A 26,021-nucleotide genomic window follows, 5' to 3' on the forward strand; every position below is an offset into this window, starting at 1 on the left:
AGGGGGTGATGTAAATTTAGTACCAATGATGCTAGGGATAGGGGTGACTACCTACTTGCTTCAATTTTATGATCTCCTACTGAGCAGTGATACATGTGGTTATATGAGATGTTACAAAGATATGATCAACATGTTTGTAAAGTATCTTATGCCATTTGATCTGGGAGGACATGGTTATGTGTTTGGCTTATGAAAGTTGATCTATATACCGGACAAAAGGCATCAATGCAATGGAGGTGTTTTTTTTTTTTGTGACTAGCGGCAAGTGGTGCTTAACAATGCTTGTTAAGTATGGAGCATGATTTACCCCTTATAATTTTTACTATTAATAATGCACATTTGTAAGGTCCCCGTTATGAGGAGAATTGCTAATAGACAGACCGAACGGGCACCCACCTGGCCGGATACGTAGCTGGACACCACATTTGTAGTCTATTATTTTGCTGAGCTAGTGTAATGATACTCTATGTAAATCTTGATTCTAGAGTAGTAGTTGATTCCCTGAGTTTTAATTCTGTCATGACAATTGTAAAGGTCTGGACGTAAACCAATCATTGGCCATTTAGAATACCCTAGGTATGAAGGTCAATAACCTTAATGTAGAAGGAGGCTTATCTTTAGAGGAAGAAAGAGCTCTGCCGTAAGTATCACTCAAGCGACTACAAAGCTCCAGCTTGTAATCATCGCAGCTAACGATTGGGTAATCAGTATTCAATTCCAAAATATGCATTGTGTTCCTCTCTCTTTGCTCTTTCATTCAAGTGTAAGCATTGTCAGTTTTGTTGTGGTTTGCGACTATGCATTTTGTGAGCCTTAACTGCAGATTTGAGTGCTTAGATCACTGGTTTTAGTCATTTTGACCATAGGAGAGTGTTCTTAGACCATAGGGCGACCTTTTTCGATAGTTTTGTTACAGTTTTCAAGATCTTTTTCATGATGGATCGTGATGTTGATACCTTGTTGTATTGCAACTAGGCTTGCTAGGATTGGGCCCCTAGGTGTCCTAGACCTCCTCTTATAGTTTCGTTGCATTTTGAGTACGTTCAAGTGCCAAAATGGCGTGATGACCTAGAGCTGTGAGAAAGGACATAGGCAGATTTCCTTGATCATTGAGTGTTGGTTTTCTTGTAGAGTTGTTGTGTTTTCTTGTTAAGGTTCACTTCTTGAGATTGACAATCTCAAAGAGTCTTCGCACCCCATCCAAGTCACTTCCATGAGTATTGAAATTATGTTAGTGCCCGATAACTATGCTACAAATGTCCATCGCAGCTAACATTGGCTCCATTGTCGGGAATATGATCGTTAGATGATGAGTGACTTAGTGTGTACTTAGAGCATCTTTTTCTGAAGATTTGTCTCTCCATTCCATTTAGACCTTAGCAGTGAAGCAGCTAGATATGGGGTTTAGTGCTTGATAGAGTCTAGAAGTCGAGGACTTGCTAGGTCTATTCTCTAGAGGTAAAGAGGGTTGTGAGTGAGATAGCCAAAATCATTTCATTCTCCAAGATTCTCTATGGTTTTAAACTTTATTTTTACCGTTTTGTTTATTTTTACTTCATGTTTTATTTCAGTACTTAGGACTAGGGTAAGTAGAAACTACCACCATCAAATTTAGGCTAAAAGATTGAGGGAAAAAAGGGTGAAAACCATATTTTGACTGTAATGACCAAAACTCTAAAATTCTAAAATTTGATGGTAGGGACCACAATTCAAAAATTTGTGGATCAAAGGCATTAACATACTCTCTAAAAGAATATGGAAAGTCTACCAAGAATTTGTAAAGGAACATGGATCCTGATCCATGCACCCCAGAGACCATTTTTGGAGAAAAGTGATAAGTGACATTGAGCATCAGTCGGATATTTCTCTGATAAAGTTTTCTCGAAAGAAAAACTCAAAAATCACATCAAAATTGGTTGTTAGGACAAAAACAACAAAACAGGCATTAAAGACATAAAAGTTGGGTTTTTTCAACTTTCTAGGATCCAAATTCAAAAAAGGGTGAGATTCGGCTTCTACAAAGGATCGAGAACCTGCATAACAAAATTCATGAAAAAATGCCGTCAAACATGGATGGTGGTCCATGTACCTTTTGACATTTGGGGATGATATTTGACAAGTACATCCCTGATATCTAATGGAACAAATTTGCCAAAAGGGACCATAGCCAAAAATTGAAAAAAGTTGATCAAAAGACCAAAATTCTGCCAGATAGCCAAAACCTACAGGACAGACATAAGAACTTGCTTTTGAATGACAAAAACTAGTCCAAATCCAATTTTTTTGATAGCATAGCATCTAGTAAACATGTTGATCCTAATGGTACCAAGAAAAGTCAATTTGGCTTCCAAACATGGATCGTGATCCATGTACATTTTTTGAAAATTTGTACAAGAACTAGACTAGTAGATAGGGGGTACCATTTGGAACAACTTTCCCAAAAGAACCATATGCAAAAAAATTGTAAAAAGTGGTCAAAAGAGCAAAAAACAGAACATTGTCAAAATTGTCATGGCAGATTGTAAAAATCAATTTTGATTGGGCCAAACTGATTTCAAAAAGATTTGTGGAGCAAGCTACAAACATCACAAGCTATCAGCACGAAGATTCAGATCCAAAAGTGGTGGAACATGGATCGCGATCCATGTACCCTTGTGGACAGAAACTTTTCAAGCCTGTAGCAGAGACCATTATGAACAAAAGTCCCCAAAGAATTTTTGTCAAAAAAGTTCAAAAAGTGGTTGGAGAGGGTAAAAAACTATTCAAAGTGGAAGACCCTAAAACAGACCTACGGATTGACTTTTACTTGGCCTAAACAAGTCCAAATCATACAGAAACCACATAGCTAGCATCAAGAGACCAAGGAGAAGTTGTGTGCCAATTTTCAGTATAATCTGACACATAGGTACATGGATTGTGATCCATGTTTCTTTGTCACAGACTGATATCATATTTGCACCATAGCTAGAGCACATCACAAGGAGTCTAGTGGTCTTTTAAAAATTTAATTTGGATATCAAAAACCAAACCAAAAGCCCAGAATTGACAAGTAATCTGACAAAGTGCCAGGACTGACCTAACTTTCAATCCAGAGGTACATTTTCAAAAAAATTGATACCATAGGGCGTACTAATCATGCTAAATTTGATGGTACCAAGAGAAGTCAATTTGGGCTTATGGATCGTGATCCATGTACCCATAGTAACAACTTGACCTAAAACATTCTAGATCAGAAGTGCATACACAAGGAAACATATCCACAAGCGTAGTTGTTAAAAAAATTGAGCAAATTCGGTTCAAAAGGGACAAAAATAGGTGACAGATTAGCCTAGTATTGGGCATTTGTCTTGTCAAAACAAGCCCAAATAAAAAAATATTTGAGATTTATCTTGTGGACATAGAGTGCAACAAGCTGCCAAGAGATCAAGTCCAGATGTGGTTAAACATGGATTGCGATCCATGTATCTCAACCTCAAGATTTCGTGAAAATTGGTATAGAGCTTGCATATGACCTTGTCTACACACAATCAAAATTTAGAGAAAGAAATTTGACAACGGAACATGGATCGCAATCCATGTACCTCAGCATAGTGGGGGTATCTGACTTCATCCCCACTATGTTGACTTCATGATCTTGTAGACATACTTCATAACATCCCAAATCTCAAGTTTGAGCTAAAAACACCTTTTGGAGACCAAGATACAAGCCAAAGTTCTAGTGTTCTGGTCCTGAGATTGTTTGGTTACTGTTTCAAGTGCACTTCACCAAAATTGCTCTAACTTTTGATACAAACTCCAAATTGAGTCAGGTATACCCAGGAATAAAGCTTGCAATCAATAGGTTTTAAAGCTGAACTTTTCTAGATTTCCTAATTCCAAACATTTAGGGTACCCCAAGACCAATTTTCCAAAGACCAAAAAGGCCACAAAGACGTGACTTTTGAGAGACCTTACCAGGGGCAAAAAGGGATAAGTTGCACTAAGGCAAAGTTGTCTTGTAAGAGATTACCTTGAGAGTTTTTGTGTGATCCTTGACCATGACAAATCATCCACCACGAGGGTTCTCTACTCCACTCAAAGACATGAAAAAAACAACAAATAGTGCAATGCGGACAACATAGGGATTGGGAGAATACATAGAGGAGAGGCATCCTCTGATCAACAAACCAAACGTAAGATTCATCAAAACCAATGAATCCATGATATGCTTACATATTATGCTAATAAGGACATATATAGATTCACAAACGGGGATTGATATATCTTCTACAAGTGTGTAGAACCTTACGCTAGAGAGCTGACTTCCCATAAGAACCTCTAGGCATTCACATATACAGAGCCCATGGAGTGCAAGCTTTGATGGTAGATAAGTATGGAAAAGAGTACAAATGTGTCAATCCAATTGACCTAGAGAGATATTTGTACAAGGGTACCCCGATCTCTACTTACTTTTGAAAAAAAACAATGCCAGAGTACACATCAAAGAGGATTCCACCAGGATTATTTCCAAGATGAGAGGAGAGCATGAGAGAACTCTTTCCATGAGACCACAAATTGGTTAGATTGGTGATTTAACCACAACAATTAAGACCATATCAAGTGGCCCAATGTGTCAAAAAAAAATACGATGGGTCACAGGATCCATATGCTCATGTCTCACTCTTCAAATAAGTGTTGAGAGCTGAACAGATTGCAGATTTCCATACTCAATATGAGGGGGGGTTAAGATTGGAAGGAACAACTTTGATTTGGTTCCAACCATTGAATAGAGATGATTTTTTCAACATAACACAACTCTTACAAGAATTCATAGAAGAGTTATTGAAAAGGGGAATCAAACAAAACACAATGTCTCAGATCTACGCTTTCAAACAAAAAGCGAACAAAAGAGTGAAGAAAGCTCTGTTTCACTTCAAACATTACATAGACAGATGTCCTATGAGAGAGCTACCGCAAGATGAGAGATTATCAGGTTTCTTCATGGAGGGCTTGAGGAATGGAAATCTAAAAAAGGACCTACATTTGAAGGGATGCGCGACATTTGAGCGAGTCACTAGAGAAGCTCTATATCTAGTTGATAATTGCAAAGCCTATGGAGAGGTGAGTGATGATACAGATAACACAACTAGTAGTGCCTCATCTCCAAAGATCAAACCCACAACAAAGCAAGATGTTCAAACTCCTTGAGAACCAATTATTGATCAAGTGGTCAAGGGGGTAATTATATTGTGGTGTGTGGATCCTTTAGGTTGTGTGTCCGACCAATGTGGGAGGACACTTGGTAGTTCTTGATGCTAGCCATCTTGGAATGTAACCCCGCCCTTTAGTATAAGAAGAGGTGCTCTCCTTTGAGAGAGGACACGCTCAGTTTGGTGTACTCTCTCTCTCTCTCTCTCTCTCTCTCTCTCTCTCTCTCTCTCTCTCTCTCTCTCTCTCTCTCTCTCTCTCTCTCTCTCTCTCTCTCTCTCTCTCTCTCTCTCTCTCTCTCTCTCTCTCTCCGGTACACCACATTGGTGGAGGAGACGGGCACTTTCTTGATTGGGTGGGTTAGTTTTTCTAAGGTTCTTGGGTTTGCCTCTACCGGCATGGCGACCTTCCTCCTTGACACAGGCTAGCTGCCACCTGATTGCAGCGCCCCATGGAACTCGCCAACCCCATAGCTGCCCCCTTTCTAATTATTTCTCACTGGCCTTGGCCTGGGCTTTCTATTTGTTTCTCGTTGGCGCCGTCTGCACACAAGTGACGCTGCTGCATTTTACGACTTGCCACAGGTAGCCCTTGGCAAGAGTGAAGATGGCGCCCACAGGCAAGACGGCCTCAAGGGTGGCGATGAAGCGGCCGGGGAAGGAGGCCAAAGTGGGGGCAACCAAGAAAGCCAAGCTTGCAGAGGCAACTGAGGAAGCTCCTGAGGAGGTTTGCGCAGATGGCGAGGTGAATGTCAGCACAGAGGTTAATGCAGGAAGGGTTCGCCTTCTCAAGCAGGCCATCCAACAAGCAACACAAGGTGCCCCTGTTGTCTACTGGATGTCTCGTGATCAACACTCTCACGATAACTGGGCACTCCTATATGCTGCCCAGCAGGCCCACCAACAGCGCTATCCCCTATGTGTTTCCTTTAACCTCGTCCAGTCCTTTCTTCATGCACAGGCTCGCCATTTTTTCTTTATGCTGCATGGCCTCCGCGTTGTCCAACAGAATCTCTCCTCCATCCGCATCCCTTTCTTTCTTCTCCGGGGAAAAGTGGAGGACAATATTCCTGCCTTTGTTGAAAGATGTGGTGCATCGATTCTTGTCATGGATTTTTCTCCCTTGCGAATTGGCAGAGCATGGAGAGAAGCTGTTTGTAGAGGAGTCCCATCTTCTGTTTCTGTCTTTGACGTAGATGCCCATAATGGAGGAGGCGGGCAGTTAGAAGGGTTTCTTGGGTTTCTTTTTCACTTTCTTGATTTCGTGCCATGGCGAACTTCACGTTTGATCCTGGGTAGGCTTTGCCTTGTACGAGTATAATCTTCCAGTCCACAACAATGTCCACCTGTTTTGTCCTGTTTCAAGGACGTAGAACCACAACCCCAGCCTATCAAGTACTCATCCTCAAGTGCATCTCCAACCCCTACAGCACCATCGACCTTCTCGAAGGTGGTACTCTACAACCAGACTCGGAAGATTTCAAGCTCACCTCCAAATCGGCCCTACGAACAGCCCAAGCTGCTAAGTTTCTTTTCCAGCTCTAGCATCGCTCATCTTTGCAGCTAAGTAGCAGAGCCAGATCGAGCTCTTACGCCCTAGTTCGCCGCTCACAAGAAGGAGAATGGAGGCGCCCACAAGTCCTCACACCTGTCCCTGTCACACAGTTACAGTCCCTGCCGACACCAAGTGTCATCGACACAGCGCACAAGGGCAGAATCACCAACTCTAGCAAGGTTGCTCTGCGCTTTACCTCAGTACCTGGATGGTCGTCCGTTGCAACATCAACATCCTTAGTGAAGCCTCAACTTCCTCGACTCAGCTCCTGCACTATTTACGTAAATTCATTTTTATTTCCTTGGGCAAACATGTGCAACACTCGCCAGCCCCATCACTGCACCCTTTCTTGCTATGTCCCACTATCACTTCATTGCACCCTCTCCCTTGAACGCAGGACCTTTTTCAGGGAATGGTGATGTGCAAGGAATTAGGCCTTGGCGATAATCTGATGCACGTGACTCAAGTTTGGTAGCGACATGCAACAGATCTGCAAATTTTGTGCCACCATTCCGGCCATGCTGTCGTAACTCTTATTTCTGCGCACGTTGCTCATCTCGGAGTGCATCATGAGGCAGCACACCAGAATTCCTCTGGAATTGCCCACCTCCTTGCAGGAACTCAGCTTGTACTCCAACAAGGCTCTGGTGGGGAGTATTCATGCAGCAATCCTCGTGGGGAGGGCAAAAGATCAAGAACCGGGTCAGCTCATTTCTTGGCGTGTTTCTTGCTCTTGTAACAGTTCTTGTAGCGCATGTTCTTGTAACAATAATGTTCTCCATTCCTACGCTACTAGTCCCGTGTTGCTCGTTGGGATCCAAGTGCAACATGCAATGCACTCACATTGCGCCGACAAAAGGAGTTATTGCAACTTGGTTGCAGAGGTGCCTTTTGCTACGGATTTCAGTTCTTGGAATTTTCAGTTTTTGTTCAAATAAACTCACAATCACACCAAGCTCCTTTGGGAAGGGATGCATGTCGCACAAAATTCGCACCCAATCCTCAGTCAGTCCTTCCTCGTTTTGTCCATTTCAATGGGATAGCGACCTAATGTTTGCATAAGCGAGATGTATGAGTTCCATGCCTTGATGATGTTCGGCATGATGACGAGTCCAGCCCCCAAGTTCAGTCCCTTAGCCCCAAAGCCGTTGTATGATCACTCCCCCCATATGAGGCGTTGGAGTTGATCCCTCTTTTGTCGAGTCCCTTCTCCGACCAAAATTGTAAAAAAGATGTCCATCTTTTTCTCCCTAAGGGGGGAGGTGTGGTGTGTGGATCCTTTAGGTTGTGTGTCCGACCAATGTGGGAGGACACTTGGTAGTTCTTGATGCTAGCCATCTTGGAATGTAACCCCGCCCTTTAGTATAAGAAGAGGTGCTCTCCTTTGAGAGAGGACACGCTCAGTTTGGTGTACTCTCTCTCTCTCTCTCTCTCTCTCTCTCTCTCTCTCTCTCTCTCTCTCTCTCTCTCTCTCTCTCTCTCTCTCTCTCTCTCTCTGGTACACCACAATATGAATAAACCAAGGCTACAAAAAAACCTAAATGTACTATAGCCTCAATGGAGGATATGTAATACTTGTGGAGGGGATAACCCCACTTCATGGTGTATCACTCAGCCAAAGTCACAATATATGCTAGGGTAGTAACCACATCTTCTAAAAGATGGTAGAGTGATAGTCAACTTCACTCAACCAGCACATGTGCCACAACCTATGAAAATCCAGTACTCCATGGATGCGAATACGCCCATGTTCATAGCCAATCAGGAGTATGGTTCAAAGAAAATTCTCACCAGGCCAGAACAACCATTGGCTGGATCACCAGCTATGAGACAAGAAGGTCCATGCTATAAATGTGGAGGTGACCATTGGGCACAAAGTTGCCCAACCAAGGGTCCACAAATAGAATTAGTTGTATTCTATAATGGTTGTGGAAGAGACCATCTATGTCAACACTGTGCTAAAAATTTTAACTACAAGGAAAAAACAATAATGAATGTTGTAGGCATGATACCTTCTTCAATCGGATTCAAGGTAGAACCCGCAGGTCCTTTAAATGTGATGACTCGAGATCAAGCTCAAGAAATTACCAAAAACGCCATCATTGAGGAGGAAGCCACATTGCGTATTCAAATAGAAATCGAGAACATAATAGTGAGAATAGGAAGAAAATCATGGAAAGCCAAACAAGACAAAATGAAAGCGAAGAGAATGCAAGAGAAAGCTTCTTTGGAAACTAAACTAAATAAAAAAAAAGAATCGCTTAGACGAGAGAAAGAAAGCAAGAAAAATGCAAAGGGACCTAAAGAGTCAAAGACTAACTCGGGAGGTTCAGTCTTGGTCGACAAAGTCTTTGAACCTTTAGATGCAATTTTGAAGGTCTATGAAGCTAGGCTAAAACCCAATCAAACCCAAGAGGATAGATGGCTGAAATATCCTCATCTAGGGTATGAAAAAGAGAGGTTGCAAATGTGCAAGGAGCTCATCCAGAAGGTCCAAGCTCTTATGGAACCACAAGTTCTAGATGCTCCAAAAACAAAGGTGCTAATCTGCAAAAAAATCCAGGAATTGGAAAGTCATGGTATTGTAAACAAAGAGGAAGAGCTAGAAGTTGAGGCACCTTTAGATACAAGGGAAGTAGCCAATTCCACAGGTAAGGTGGGCTCACAATCAATGATTCCTATTCTGAAGGTAGAAGAACCGTGTCCACAATCCTTATGGGAATCAATCAGAAACCAAAAAGATGGTAGGGCTACCTTACAGTCAGTACCTATCTCTAAAATAAACATGGATCATGAATTTTTCCTTGGGGATATAAGATCTTTATATGGGGATGCCGGGTCTGTCGCATCTGAAGCGAGTAAACTATGCTCTCTACAGACTTTGCCATCTTTTAGAGGAGAACTTGAAACAAAATTGGAGGTTAAAATGGTACCTTCTCAATGGAAAGCCACACCAAAAATGATGGATACCAAGAGCTTGCACGAGTTGATGTCTTCTCTATATAGGAAACATTTTATCTCTCAGAGCTACTAAAAATTAGACCGATACGTGGAGAGACCGATAGGAATACTAGAAAAAATCATTGTATCCTCTTGTGGCATAGAGTATGATCATACTTTTGCCATAATGAATTTTGACAAGAGCAGTAACTTTGACATTATATTGGGTAGACCATTCATGCATCAGCTCTAAATGATACATGACCAGGGCTATGACTATATCTACTTGAGACACAAAGAGGTCACAATGAAAATCAGTGTCAAAGATCATAGTTATAGAGATGTACAATGAACTCCGGGGGAAGAATTACACTCCACAACTGAAGAGAAAAACAAGTACCTGCTTCTTGCAAAGTAAAGTGCATATTTGGATGTGTAGGGCATCAAGATGTAGAAAAGAAGATTGCATCCTAGAGCATTCAGTAGAAGATGAAGCTTACATTAAGGAACCATTCCTAGAGGAGTTGTTTGAATTTGGATGGGATCAAACACTGGCGACTCTTGATGTTGTTGGGGATGATGGTGTGTGTGTGTGCTCAAGGAGGTTTGTGTGTGTGTGCAAACATAGCTTACACAGCTAGAGAGGGCGAGAGAGAGTACTCGTGATTTTGACTCAAAAGTTGTCACATTAAAGTACACACCATAGCATAAAAATATGTACATAGAGGGGCTTAATTTATAAGCCTGGAGTAGATGTCCGGATGTAGCTCCTCCCTTTCTATTTAGCTTATACATAGCCATACAACACATAGGCCAAATGCCAAACACTAAGCTATATAAGTGTAGAGATGTTTCCCATAGTGATGAAAGGACATGCCTATCCCAAAAATACTCTCCTTAGGCATGGACTATACTGAATGAAGCTGAATTGAGACCTAAAGCCACACAAGCTAATAGTCACACAGATTGAGATAGTTACACAGACTATAGTCACACAAACTGAGTGGTCTCATCATATGGTGTCACACAGACTAAGAAATACTCCCCTTAAACAAAGAGGGTGGAAGACCATACATTTACACGATATCAGTATACTCGCAAAAGTAGTTGGGGACGGCACACACATGGAGACAATTCTCTGCCTGTTGAGCTGCATCTCCATCATCTTCTTCTGCAAGATTGACTCTACTTTTGTCTTTGTTGTTGCTTCCTTGGCATTTTGATGGTGGATGACCTTTAATGCCACAATTGCTACAATACTTGTTCTTGTAGCAGTCCTTGGAGAAGTGTCCAGGCTTGCCACACTCATAACACTTCTTGTTATTTAATCTACTCGACAAAATGGTGGCATCCAATGACCAACACAATGGAAGAAGCCTAAATTTCCAAAACTTATGGAATTGGGTTTCTGGCCTTGAACAGGTAAGTCAAAGTAGCCATTAAACATACATGCCATAAAAGTCAACACAGTGGAAGAGGCGTAAATTTCCAAAACTTATGGAATTGGGTTTCTGGCCTTGAACATGTAAGTCCAAGTCGCCATTGAACATACATGGCATAAAAGTCGTAGTCGGGCATCTAAGCCACTAAATGAGCGAGGTGTTAGTCCCAAAACTTCATGTAATATTCTATGTGGTCTAAGCGTCTTAGTTATTTTAGGTACTGCTCAAGCTAGAAGAGTTGAACATAATTATGCTGTGTCGCTCATGCTGGTATAGGTGAGCATAAGAGTCGAAGTCCTTGTAGTATAGTGGTGAAGTGAAGGAGGAAGTCCAAAAGACACTCATACACTTAGCACAGTGAGGTATGAGTGGAGAAACTTCTACATCAAAAACCCTTCTTGGAACATGGAAGCTATTCAGATGTCCCTTTGATGTCACATGTACTGCATTTGTTCCTTGAAGCACCAATCAACTCCATCTCTTACACTACATGCTTTTGTTTGAAAAATTTCTTGTATGCATATAGAGTGTCCCATAATTGACACTTGCATTAGGCACTCTTCCTTTGTTTCTCCCAAGCACTCACCTTGCATGACAAGTAATTCAAGTCCAAATGCTCAACTCCAACAAAAGCGTATACTAAAGTCACTTTTTTTCCACCGGTTTTTTTCCCTTTGGTCATCCAAGTTTTTAGGCCCTAATCTAGAGACACCCATCACCACACTCTTGTATATATTCCTTTTACATCAACAATAAGGAAATGGCTACCCAAATCAATCATCAACTACTTGGAGCAAAACTTGCACGTCTCCATATGCTTATCAAGAAAGTCTTTTATCTCCAAGGTCAACAACAAAGCTCCATCAAACAATGGCAAGTCAAAGAATGGCCTACAACAACAAGCAATGACAAACTCCACAAGAGAGTCATCAACAACAATCAAAAGTAGCCCACACAATGCTTCAATGTTGGTGACCTATTGCAAAAACTCAAATTACAGTGGACCTTGAAGGAAAATCCATCATAAAGTCCACACCACAAAGAGGATCAATTCTACAAACTCAAAAACATGAAATTCCCTCTTCACAGAGGCCAAGACTCGCAACAAAGAGAAGATTGTGCAACAAGAATAAAAGTTTCCTTGATAATCAAAGATAAAATCATGTATCAACAACATGGAAGATATGAAGAACTCAAGGAAGTGGGAGCGTCATCAACGACAATGCACTTTCCAAGCTGAAGACCAACCTTGAAGGCAAAGCTAAAGACAACCCTATGAGAAGACTACACAAGGTCGTGTCAAGGGACGACATGATTTAGGAAGGGGGGAATGTTAAGAGACAAACAAAATGGGGGCCCACTTGGCCAGACACATAGCCAAACACCACATTTGTAGTTTATTATTTTACCGAGCTAGTGTAATGATACTCTATGTAAATCCTGATTCTAGCATAGCAGTCAATTCCTTGAGTTGTAATTCTGTCATGACAATTGTAAAGGTCCATGTGAGCCAGCCACTGGCCATTTAGAATGCCCTAGGTATAAAGGTCAATAAACTTAATGTAAAAGGAGGCTTATCTTTAGAGGAAGAAAGAGCTCTATTGTATGTATGCTCAAGCGACTACGAAGCTCCAACTTATAATCATCGCAGCTAACGATTGGGTAATCAGTTTTCAATTCCAAAATGTGCATTGTGTTCCTCTCTCTTTGCTCTTTCCTTCAAGTGTAAGCATTGTTAGTTTTGATGTGGTTCGTGACTACACATTTGTGAATCTTAATTGCAAATTTTGAGTGCTTAGATCACTATTTTTAGTCGTTTTGACCATAGGAGAGTGTTCTTAGACCATAGGGCAACCTTTTAAATAGTTTTGTTACAGTTTTCAGGACCTTTTTCATGATGGATCGTGATGTTGGTACCTTGTTTGATTCCAACCAGACTTGATAGGATCGCACCCCTAGATGTCCTAGACCTCCTCTTAAAGTTTCATTGCATTTTGAGTACGTTCAAGTGCCAAAAGGACGTGATGACCTAGAGCTCTGAGAAAGGACATAAGCAAATTTCCCTGATCTTTGAGTGTTGGTTTGCTTGTAGAGTTGTTGTGTTTGCTTGTTAAGGTTCACTTCTTGAGATTGACAATCTCAAAGAGTCTCAGTGCCCCATTCGAGTCACTTCTCTGAGTATTGACATTATGTTAGTGATCGATAGCTATGCTACACACGTCCATCGTGGCAACCCGCTAACAAGAATCCATCATGCGTGAAGAAAAATCACTCGCCAAAAAACAAAAAATTCACGCCAGAATATAATGGCTGGACGATCATCGAAAGTGGTAAGAAAACGGTTGATTGATTGGCTGGTTGGCTAGTGGTTGGAAGTAAATGGCCAGTGGTCGGTAGTGGATTTCAACGCAGACTTATCTTCTGAAGTGCCGCCACACATGGGTGCATTGGAGAGTCCAACTTGGACTTATCTGCACAAGGGCGGCTACACATGGCTGCCTCTCATGAGAGAGGACAACCTTTTGGCCTATAAAAGGAGGCCTCTTCTACACACAAAACATATTGTGGTGCATTGTGAAGTTGATACAACAAGGTGTGTGTGAGGTGGTAAGAGTGAAGAAAGGTGGGAGCTCTATTAAGGGTATAATCCCTTTGTGACCTACTTCTTGTTTGAAGTACTAAATCCATTGAGTGGTTGCTTTTCCGTGGATATAGCCCACAGTGGGTGAACCACATATATCGTGTGTTCTATCTATCTCTCTTTCTCCCTACTCTATAATCTCTCGTGTGTGAAAATTATCTCTCTCCATTAAGTAAAATACTCTAATATCTCTTTAGCTATGCCCTATTTTCTAACAATGCTTTGGTAAATATGTATGCCACTGTTGTTGCTGAGGACAATGCTTTCACCAAAATTTATGCTGAAAATAATTCATGTCAATGCTTTGGTTGCTATGTAAGTTAAGTCTGATTCCTTATAAAATGACCGCCCAATGCATAAAAACTAGTCTTAAGCTATTTTACAATAAAGTGTGACCACTAAAATAAGAGGCTAATGATCAGTTGCTAAAAAAGAAGAAGGGGTGACATTTAAAAAGAGCACGGGTAGACAAGACAGGAAGGGCTACGACGAGAAAAGAAGAGAGCAAGTGGAGGACTGCCTAGAGAAGTTGGTCTGCAGTAGGAATGCCAAGTTGCACTTGAGAGAAAAGAGTTGTTTGCAAAAACCGAGAAGAGGAGGTTGGTGGCCATCGGAAGAGAAGGGAGAGGAGAAGGAAGAGCAGCAAGATGAGACGGAGAATTGGAAGGGGCGGACGAGCAGAGTTGGTGGCATGGCGAGGTCTCAAGAGGGAATGGCAAAACAATTGCAAGTGAAAGCGAGGTCGAGCAAATGGGCTAGACTTGCTGCAATTTTGAATTTTATCCTTATCTTAGGCTACACCACTGTGTGTGACTAATCTCACTTGTGCATTCATTTTGCAGGAACAAACTGAGATTACAGAGGGATAACATTGAAGCATTGGAGGTTGAAGAATAGTTGTTGACAAGAAGAACCAAAAACGAGCCAGTTAGGAAACGTTTTTTAAACTTGAAGACAAAGTTCTTTAAAAGATTAAAGGGGCAATGCCCGCCCCAACTCACAACTTTACAAGGCAATTTAGAAGCGATTAAAGGACTCTTTTTAAAAAATCAACAGATATTTGGTAAATGGGAAGTTCACTGAAGGGTTTTTTTGACAATTAAGAGAAAGCTTGAATACAAAGAAGCAGAAGAAGTAAAAGAAACGGGTAGTGCCATGTCAAAGAAAGGGCAAGGCTGTAAGGTCCCTCCCTAAACCCTAGAGCCATTCAGAAATGTTTTGGCTTAGAAAATAATTTAGAAAAAGTAAGACCGACAAAGAAGTTATACGGACAACAAATAATTTAGAAAAAGTAAGACCGACAAAGAAGTTATACGGACAACGAGACTTTACTCCAGAATGAAAAGACAAGGATATTTCGGATAAGAAATTTACGTCATCCCTATAATTTTCCTTTAAGATTAAGATTATTTTTATACTTCTTCGTCAAAAAGCCATGTGGAACTGGTTGGATGGTCAGAGTGGCAAACAATCCATGAGGTGAATTGTATGCATCATGTCCAAGTGTAAAGGTGACAATAGGTGATGTAAAGGTTGAACATAACTTCTTTATACAAGACACATCTTCATATCATCTTATCCTTCGACATCCCTACATTGTGGGAGTTCGAATGGAAACAAACCTAGTTGATGATGGTTCAGCTTATGCCAAAATACGAAGCAAAGATGGTATACGTGCTGTTCAATTTCTTACAGTTTGTTTAAACCATGGAAGAAATTGTAACAACCTCAGAGATCATCCTCTACGAAAGGTGAGCAAAGAGTTTCATGATCATAGGGAAATGATGGGTTTTGGCCAAGTACCGTTGTAAAGCGGGATTGCAGTGGTACTGAAAGAAAAAGGGTTTCGCCTTATCCAAAAATAGGTGAAACTTTCTTAATGGGCTCCTTGGTAACAAGGAATGGATCAATATATTTTACAAAACTTGAAGATTTGAAGAGATGAGGGAGACGATATGTACATAATGTACAAATAGGCATGCAATTTTGCCCATGGGTGAGAGGGACATAGCTTCCCCAATGTTGGTGTTGACACATCGGTACGCGATGGGTATTCTTGATGATGTAGTGATTGCAGATAGAGCAATGGAGGCGAGTACAACTAGGTTTATGCAGATTTTGTTAGCATTCGGGCGTCTCATGTTCCACATGCTAGTGTTGAGGCACGATCTAGCAACTGGAGTGGGAGCATTTGCAGCAGGGATAGTTAGTCGTACAGTGAATGACACTAGCATGATGCTTCGTGGAGCTTTGTAGACCATACAAAGTATTCTGCAAGATTTTTATGCAGTCTCTAGCATGGGTATGCACACTTGCCTACCACCGCCTACCACCAAAGCCAATACGATTGCGTGTAGATCGATAGAGTGAGCAAATGGGCATAGGTTGGGAGAGTCTCTCACCTAGTTCTTGCACATATTAGTAGTTTAGCTAGTAGGCCACACTTATCGATGCATCGCCTTCAAGTGGGAGATTGATGGGGTAAAGGCGCTCCACCTTTTGCCCCCACTGTGTATACACACTTCCTTATTCTTCATATAGATAAGAATAAGGATCATTTCACTCATACACCAAGTCACTTCTTGAGGTTGCTCCACCCACACCGGTCTCTCTTGCTTCTCCCCTTCCCTGCATGCACACACGCATCCATGCACACGTGCACTCACACAGGGGATTTCCCCTTGCCAACAACTTATAGAGAAAGAGAGCATTCATCTTCAGAGAAGGCCATCTCAAGCCAATTGGATTCAGGTTGGGAGACTTTCCTGCTGACATTCTCAAGCAAGGTTGCTCTGGCTTCATCCACCTTTTGAGAGAGTGTCTCTAGTTGGCCAATGATTTGGCTAAGGTGATCGAGCATCAACCTAGCCATTTCTTCTTGGTCTTGTGTAACATTCCCATTCTCTATTGAGCGAGTGGACAAACAGCAAATTTTCTTGATTTTGAAGGCCCTAAAAAAATGTGCTTGATTAGTGGCCTCTAGCTGGAGAAAGGCCTCTTAGGATATCAGTCTCGCCCTCTTGACCTCATTGAGTTTTTTCTTTGCCAGTTTGGCTTTTGCTTCGAGCCACCTTATGTATTCTTCTTTGAAGGCCAAACTAGAAGATTTTTCGGAGGTCAAATTAGCAACCTCCTCTTCAAGATTCTTGTAGTGCTCTTCCCGAACCTTTTTCATCCAAGCGCCTGAGCTTTTGATCACGTTAGTTTGAGCAAAGAGGTCCCAAGATTTAGGTCATGTCAAAGAGAACCTTAAGACACATCTAATTTGAAGTGCAAAAATGAAGGCTAAGTACTAAGACGGTAGGAAATGAAAAGACTTCTCAATATTGACAATGTATAGTAAAAAAAACTTAATACTCTATCTATATTTATAACATTAACTACTTTTTGGCCTGCCCCAAAGGGGCCGAGCCTCGTCACTAAATGACACCTCCCCAGGGAGGTGGGATCAATGGCCCACAGTAGGCGTCGCGAGGCGGGTGCAATCTGGGCCGTCCGATCGACATTTAAACTAGGTGTGAACTAAGCGTGAACTCGGAGATATGTGCACCACACCAAATTTGGTGTGAACTCGACGTGAACACGGTGTGAACTGGGGAGGACGTGCACACCACACCAAATTTGGTGTGAACTCAGTGCGAACTCGGTGTGAACTAGGTGTGAACTAGGTGTAAACCTGTCAGCGACGCCGTGATCTATAAGCTTATCCCACATGCACCTTTCAATGTAGGAGAGTCAATCCCGTGGGGGAGAGGGTAATGGGTTCAAGTCCCAAATCCAAGAAAGTGGGAATCTTTTGCATTCCATAGGAAATCCAACGATCACGATCAACTGATGATCGTGAACCATTGATCCCACCTCCAAACGGAGGTGTCAATTAGTGACGAGAGGGGCCGAGGCCTTAGTGATGCTTTCCTTTTTTGCTAATGAAAAATAGATTTTTTAGCTTTGAAATTGATTATTCTTTATTTTTTGTGATTGGTACGTGGAGTTAGTGGCCTTCGCTTTCTTTCTCTCCCTCTCTCTCTCATGATGAGGAGGGCCTCTCTCTTTCCCCTGCTCGCCCTCTTTACTTGATGATGGATCTCTCTCTCTCTCTCTCATTCTCATGATGAGGCGTGCCTCTCTCTTTCCCCTGCTCGCCCTCTTTACTTGATGATGGATCTCTCTCTCCCCCTAATATCGTGCACCTTGACCTCGGCATGGCAAGCACTCAGGAAGCACAAACTTCTGATGTATCTATGGATTCATCTCCTTTGCTAGCAAGCTTGGGAGAGTCTAACGATGACTCTGATGCTTCTGAAAGGAAACCCTCGGTTCTAGTTCTCTCTCTCTCCGTCAATCTACTCAATTGCACCTGTTCACCCAATTGCGTCTTTTCTAATTGCTAGTTGCTCGTCAATCTGCTCGCTTGCACCCATTCACCGCCTTGCCTATTGGGTGGAAAGTGAGCTACAACTTTCAGCTCTGCCAAGCACCATCTCCTTGACCAAAAACATGAAGGCGCAAGAACTACTCACGTAGAAGAATGGTCACCTTGGGGTAGTTGCATTGGTTTTGAGGATGTGTCCTGCGTTGAGTGAATCGACAGTGAAGAAGACAGTTTCAAAGATGACGCAGAGATTCAAAGTGGGTTGGCGTTGGCTAAAGAAAGAAAGATGCCTGTCATGCAGGCAGTGTTGAATTTGCTCATGGCTGCCATTTGGGCGTCCACATCAGGCCATGCCTTTGGGAACTGGTTATAGCGCCGCTGCTGATCGAACCTGTCTACCCCTACCAGATTACCACAATGGTCATGCAACCTGCTCGGTACATGTTAAAAATCTTAGGAGAACTTTGTCTCTGATATCCTAAGGTCTTCCATGGAGTTAAGTCTGCAACTACGTGCTAGGTCACTCAAGGCGATGCTCGGGTCATGATATGAAGTTTTGCAACATTTGGAGGGGACGTCTATGACCCTGCAGGCAAAGATTCAATTGAAAAGCCCATCCTATTTGGTTCCTATATGCAGTAGCATGCAACCCTCATAGCCACTCACACCTCCATGGCGTAGTCCCCTGCCCCATCTTCTTTCTTCACCCATTAACTACTTTAGCGGCTACACACTAAAGAAGACGAGTTGCCATCTACGCCACAAGCCCATGCTTCACCATCTTGTGCTTGTAGAGTAAGTAGCTCCTTTACATACCTACTGTGCGCAATAACAAGGGGGGGGAGAGACGGAATCGGATAACTTACTACCATAATACCATTCTCCCCTCCATGGCCTTGTTAGTGCTCACTTATTAATGTTTGTACCTACACAATTGTGTGTGAGAGAGAGAGAGAGAGAGAGAGAGAGAGAGAGTGTTAGTATCCAACTATGTGCCAAAAATTGCCATGGCCCTTCGTGTCGCTGCCCCTCGAAATGTTGTTTACAGGCCTTCATGGTTGTCGCATGAAGGTAGAAGAGCTGCTGCAGACCATGCATGCAACTATGATCCATAGTAGAGGAACCTAAGTTGCAATGAAATGAAATGAGTGGCGAAGGAGCCCACCAAGCTCGTGTTGAAAGAGGAATGCTCTGAGCTCGACCATCCACTCCCTATGGTCTCTCTCTCTCAAAACGCAACCCTTTTTTGCAATCGTTGACTCTCTCAATAACAACCTCATCATAGATTCGTCCTTCATGAGAGGGGGATAGAGGGAGTCCTTCTCTCTCTCTCTCTCTATATATCACTCACACACACACAATGTCTCCTCCCCCATGCGGTTGTTTCATAGATATGTCTCTGTTTCCTTCTTTCTGAAAGCTCTCTCTCTCTCTCTCTCTCTCTCTCTCTCTTACTTAATGAGCACATCGGTGCCAAGCGCTAAACAAAGGGGTGTGAGCCCACATGTAATCCACTTTTTTGATGGCTGGAGGCCGAGAAGAGCTAGGGCTTGACCTCCACGGCCAACATACTCATTGCTTGACATCGACTCAGTGAGCTTCACGATCGCCCCTCCATGTGCTCAAGACTAAGCCACGACCAACCAAGTGCAAAGCTAGCCTAGCAAAGCTAGCCTAGCAGAGGCCGAAGGGGACCATGTGCTAAGGTTCTCTCTCTCTCTCTCTTATAAGAGGACACTGGAATAACCAATCACCTGTCTCATATGTCACACAAAGACAGGTACAACCTTCTATTATTACCAAGTAGGGCTCTAAAAAAACTTTTTTCCAAAAACTTGGTAGTTCTTGATGCTAGCCATCTTTGAATGTAACCCCGCCCTTTAGTATAAGAAGAGGTGCTCTCCTTTGAGAGAGGACATGCCCAGTTTGTAATACATCTCTCTCTCTCTCTCTCTCTCTCTCTCTAGCCTCACGTGACGTGTACGTCACATTGGTGGAGGAGGCGGGCAGTTAGAAGGGTTTCTTGGGTTTCTTTTTTACTTTCTTGATTTCGTGCCATGGCGAACTTCACGTTTGATCCTGGGTAGGCTTTGCCTTGTACGAGTATAATCTTCCAATCCACAACAATGTCCACCTGTTCTGTCTTGTTTCAAGGACGTAGAACCACAACCCCAACCTATCGAGTACTCATCCTCAAGTGCATCTCCAACCCCTACAGCACCATCGACCTTCTCGAAGGTGGTACTCTACAACCAGACTCGGAAGATTTCAAGCTCACCTCCAAATCGGCCCTACGAACAGCCCAAGCTGCTAAGTTTCTTTTCCAGCTCTAGCATCGCTCATCTTTGCAACTAAGTAGCAGAGCCAGATCGAGCTCTTACGCCCTAGTTCGCCGCTCACAAGAAGGAGAACGGAGGCGCCCACAAGTCCTCACACCTGTCCCTGTCACACAGTTACAGTCCCTGCCGACACCAAGTGTCATCGACACAGCGCACAAGGGCAGAATCACCAACTCTAGCAAGGTTGCTCTGCGCTTTACCTCAGTACCTGGATGGTCGTCCGTTGCAACATCAACATCCTTAGTGAAGCCTCAACTTCCTCGACTCAGCTCTTGCACTATTTACGTAAATTCATTTTTATTTCCTTGGGAAAACATATGCAACACTCGCCAGCCCCATCACTGCACCCTTTCTTGCTATGTCCCACTATCACTTCATTGCACCCTCTCCCTTGAACGTAGGACCTTTTTCAGGGAATGGTGATGTGCAAGGAATTAGGCCTTGGCGATAATCTGATGCACGTGACTCAAGTTTGGTAGCGACATGCAACAGATCTGCAAATTTTGTGCCACCATTCCGGCCATGCTGTCGTAACTCTTATTTCTGCGCACGTTGCTCATCTCGGAGTGCATCATGAGGCAGCACACCAGAATTCCTCTGGAATTGTCCACCTCCTTGCAGGAACTCAGCTTGTACTCCAACAAGGCTCTGGTGGGGAGTATTCATGCAACAATCCTCGTGGGGAGGGCAAAAGATCAAGAACTGGGTCAGCTCATTTCTTGGCGTGTTTCTTACTCTTGTAACAGTTCTTGTAGCGCATGTTCTTGTAACAATAATGTTCTCCATTCCTACGCTACTAGTCCCGTGTTGCTCGTTGGGATCCAAGTGCAACATGCAATGCACTCACATTGCGCCGACAAAAGGAGTTATTGCAACTTGGTTGCAGAGGTGCCTTTTGCTACTGATTTCAGTTCTTGGAATTTTTAGTTTTTGTTCAAATAAACTCACAATCACACCAAGCTCCTTTGGGAAGGAATGCATGTCGCAAAAATTTCGCACCCAATCCTCAGTCAATCCTTCCTCGTTTTGTCCATTTCATTGGGATAGCGACCTAATGTTTGCATAAGCGATATGTATGAGTTCCATGCCTTGATGATGTTCGGCATGATGACGAGTCCAGCCCCCAAGTTCAGTCCCTTAGCCCCGAAACTGTTGTATGATCACTCCCCCTAGATGAGACGTTGGAGTTGATCCCTTTTTTGTCGAGTCCCTTCTCCGACCAAAATTGTAAAAAAGATGTCCATCTTTTTCTCCCTAAGAGGGGAGGTGTGGTGTGTGGATCCTTTAGGTTGTGTGTCCGACCAATGTGGGAGGACACTTGGTAGTTCTTGATGCTAGCCATCTTGGAATGTAATCCCGCCCTTTAGTATAAGAAGAGGTGCTCTCTTTTGAGAGAGGACACGCCCAGTTTGTAATACATCTCTCTCTCTCTCTCTCTCTCTCTCTAGCCTCACGTGACGTGTATGTCACATACACGTCACAATACTAACATCGTGGGAAAATTTCCCTCCGTTTTTAAGTGTTAGGAGTAGATAGAGAATATTACGTCAAAGAATTTTTAACGTCGCAGGGTACAAACACATCGACCTGGCATGCAGAGTAGAGTGCAGACTTCGGACTTGTCGATTTCCTGAATAGGATTCATCATTTCGACGGAGCAGTTGAGAAGGGCAGTACAGTGCAGACTGAATGCAACCTTTAAATCGACAGTGAGGGTCTTCTTGTGTGCAGCCTAATCTTAGATGCTGAGGTAGTAGTATTCACCACTACTACCGAGGAAATGAAACGCTCGCTACATGCACGCAGGTCAGCCTTCCAAGGAAACTCCCGGTACGTTGACAAATCTGGTGCATGCTATTAAACTGGCTCGTCCAGGATAGCCTTGGAGCGTAGATGCAACTTCCAGCATTAATCTTTGAGTGACCGCTCACCCCTCACTCTCTCTCTCTCTCTCTCTCTTCCGACGCACGTCCTTTCCCACCTGCCCCCGTCCACATAGGTCTCCCCCCTCTCCCTCTCTACTCTCTTTCTCTCGCCCAGTGAGGCAATCAAGAAGGGCACATGAGACCAAGAGGCGTGGAGATTCTTAAATAAGGGCATTCAATATATGCAATGGCAAAGCGGGGCGGTGCAAGGAGAGTGCAAGTGTGTCAGAGGAGAGAGAGAGAGAGAGAGAGAGAGAGAGAGAGCTGGCGGGCAGCAACCCCGCGTGGGAAAAGTGAGAGGAGCGATCTGTGGGTGAGCATTCCGTTGAAGCTGTGAGCAAGGCGTACAGAAAGAAAATGGTGGCCTGAGTAGACATTGCGGCAACCTCTCAATAGGCAACCAAACCTGTACATTGCTACGATATCCTTGGCGTGATGATGTAGCCACTGATCCATTGAGGTTCTTATAACCCCGGGTCCCGCACTTGGGCGGCGATGGAATAGGGAATTCCCGCAGCTCAAGGCACCGCAATATGCAGTTCGAGTGTGCCAGTCGGTGCCCACTGTTCGAGACTTGATCAAGAGGTTTGTGCGCTGTGCTGTCAGTCCACAGTGGAAGAGGAGGTGGCGATCGCGTCCGAAGGAAGCGTCTTTGTCCAGGGCTTTGAGTTGTAGCTTGCCCAACACGAATGTGCTCACAACTATTGCTCTTTGAGTGCTCGAGTCCTAGGGTAGAGGAGACGATGACCAGCAGCAGCAAGAAGCACCAACATGAGCCGAAATATCGCAGCCTCTCGCTCTGCGCCTCCACCATGGCGTCCATGCAGCTCCACCAGGCTACTGCAGGTGCACGAACAGCAAGCGTAGTGGAGGAGGAGGAGAAGGAGAGAGAGAGAGAGCGAGAGAGAGAGATTGCGGTTGGCAGGGGCTACCGCTTCGTAGTCTGGCACCACCGCTCCTCGGTTGTTGTACTGTATTTAAAATAATTAATCCTCCTGCACATCATTCAAACAAATAACTGGTCGACAGTGAAGCCCCCCCCCCCCCCCCCCCCCCCCCTCCCCCTCCCCCTTCTCTCTCTCTCTCTCCGCCTGCGCGACTTCTGGTTGCAGACCACGCGCGCTGGATGAAGGAAATCTTGCCATGTGGCGGGAGAGGTAGCAGGAATCCCCCTCCCCCATTATCCTTAGTATAGTATAGATTGAAGCTCATGTTTGCATTATGAGGCTTCTTTTTTATGAGATTGAATTCTCTCAAAAGTATTTTTAGATCGTGATATGTTGTGGCCGGTTGGGGATCCGAGTCTAGCATATCCGTTTTTGGTTCTTGCATGGAACCTCCTCTCAAACCATCTATCAATTGTTGAGTCTCACAGGGAGTTAGCATCTGATTTAAACTTGTGTCGTGCTAACTTGTGGCTTCCAACTTAGTGAGAACACTCGAGGCTCTTGATTGTGGAGGATGATCTAAAGCTGTAAAATATTACCCATGGCAATATCTAAGATAAGTCTTTTTAGACACAACATAATCAAGGCGTTACCTAAATTGGTGGTGTTCTTAACTGCATCTTGTATTTGGCAGGCCTCTTGATTTTATCACTTGTTTTTCTTGAAAGCTATATGAACAGTGGCTCTAGTTTTCATTTTGAAGGCCATAAAGAACTACCCTTTTCTTTTCACACAAATGCACACCTAACCCTTAAATTTGAAGGATGACTCAATTCGATACTTGAGTTTCAAAAAATATTGAACTTTTGAAGCTTCTACACATTGCATCTATATCTATATCGTAATAAAAAAAAGAGGGCTTCCGACCCTCCCTTGACACATGGCAAGCCCTCCTCCATCCGGTGGGAAGAAGAAGAATATTTTGGATTTTTGAAAAAGAGAGAGAGAGAGAGAGAGAGAGAGAGAGAGAGATATGAGTCCTACTAGCCGACCAGTAGAGTTGTCTACCTATTCTCCAATCCAACACTGTGCATCCGGTAGGTATTAGCCCAGTGTGCACTGCAAGAACGAGAGAGAGAGAGAGATGCCAGCAGCCACCACAGGCCTTGAGGGAGACAAATGGATTTGAATTTCTGCCATTGGAACTTGTGTCTCACTAACCACTCGCCACCCAACTGCAAGGCTTCCCTTGCAACTCGCTTCACCATCCTCGCGACTTTTACTTTAGCTTCCTCGCGACTCAGAAGAGAGAGAGAGAGAGAGAGAGAGAGAGAGAGAGAGAGAGAGAGAGACGCTAGTGGAGCTGCAAAAGCTACGAGCTCCAGTTGTGGTCGATAAGTACCCTCCTCCCTCTGCATGCACACTCAGACTATACCCTCCACCCTCTCCTAGCATGGCTTCTCGGGAGACGAGTGTGAAATTGTGAATGTAGAGCAATAGCTGCAAGCCTGAATACTTTGAGACACTGGTGGTGCACCTTGGAGTGCAACTGGAGCTGAGTGAGGACATCATGCAAATTAGCAGGGCACTGGATGTGCATGAGTCTCGAGAACGTCGATGCTTCTCTATGGGAAGAAGGATCATCCTGTGGGCTGCACCAGTACACAAAACAATTACAACGTGTTTCGAAGTCGCCACATTTGGGGGGGTGGGGGGAGAGAGAGAGAGAGAGAGAGAGAGAGAGAGAGAGAGAGAGCGAGCCTGAGCCTTACCTAATTTGTGTCCAGATCCAAAGAGCAGGAGGAGATGGAGGACTAGCAAGAAGGTCGAGGCTCCTAATTGCTAGCTCTGGTTCCTGCGTGAGTATTGTAGCAACGTCAACAGCTGCTCTCTACTGATGACTAGCCTAATCATCACATGCAGCGACTACAGCCCCAAAAGACCACCCAACCCCTGATCAACTTCTGCACGGCTCGGATTACTTTCAATCGAGTAGCCTTAATGAGATTCTTCATGTGCACCTTTCAGACATTCCGGGTGGTCCTGATGCCTTTGAACTTGCTGCGAAATTCTGTTATGGAGTCAGGTTGAAGCTGACTGCTACAAATGCAGTGGATTTTGGCGAGGAAAATTTGATTGCATGCACAGAGGGTTTTCTTAACCAGGTCGTGCTTCAGAATTGGAAGGAATGTACTAGAGCTTTATGTAGCTGTGAAAGTGTATTGATTGAAGCTAAGGAGCTTGGAATTGTAAACATGTGCATAGATGCTGTAGTGATGAAGGCCTGCACTGACCCTAACTTGCTTGCATGGCCAATGCCCAAAAACTCGATGCAGAGTCCAGGAGGAAGCTTTTTATGGAATGGGATTAGCACAGGGCAAGGGCGAAGAAGCCTCGCATGGTATGAAGACAATGCGATGTTAAGCCTTCCTCTTTACAAGAGGGTGAATATGGCAATGGAAAGTCAAGGCCTTAAGTCTGAGAGTGTAGCTGGGGCGCTGATGCATTTTGCTAGAAGCTAAAGACTGCACACTGCCACACAGATCAGAGTGTGTGTGTGTGTGTGTGTGTGTGTGTGTGAGAGAGAGAGAGAGAGAGAGAGAGAGAGAGAGAGAGAGAGAGAGAATATTGTCTGAGTGTGCCCTACGCCTCCCGGCTGCACAACCGCGACAGTGAGAGCTGGCAGCACACGTGGGTCCTGGGCTCTAGGGGACCGGCTGCACCTCGAGGCTCG

At 43.7% G+C, this 26,021-nt stretch overlaps 2 protein-coding genes across 2 annotated transcripts; both read left to right on the forward strand.

Moving 5' to 3' along the window:
* The first annotated feature begins 5,793 nt into the window (after positions 1-5,793).
* On the forward strand, positions 5,794-6,731 carry LOC147443637 (deoxyribodipyrimidine photo-lyase-like). The gene is made up of 2 exons (XM_086527702.1): positions 5,794-6,469; positions 6,553-6,731. The coding sequence occupies exons 1-2, from the start codon at positions 5,794-5,796 to the stop codon at positions 6,729-6,731; spliced, it is 855 nt and encodes a 284-aa protein (XP_086383828.1).
* Positions 6,732-24,904: 18,173 nt separating this feature from the next.
* On the forward strand, positions 24,905-25,809 carry LOC147443638 (BTB/POZ domain-containing protein At1g30440-like). Its single transcript, XM_086527703.1, has 2 exons — positions 24,905-24,977; positions 25,211-25,809. The coding sequence occupies exons 1-2, from the start codon at positions 24,905-24,907 to the stop codon at positions 25,807-25,809; spliced, it is 672 nt and encodes a 223-aa protein (XP_086383829.1).
* Positions 25,810-26,021: the final 212 nt, after the last annotated feature.

Source organism: Adiantum capillus-veneris, chromosome 13, assembly GCF_014529385.1.
Source record: "Adiantum capillus-veneris isolate H3 chromosome 13, ASM1452938v2, whole genome shotgun sequence".
Classification (NCBI taxonomy): domain Eukaryota; kingdom Viridiplantae; phylum Streptophyta; class Polypodiopsida; order Polypodiales; family Pteridaceae; genus Adiantum; species Adiantum capillus-veneris.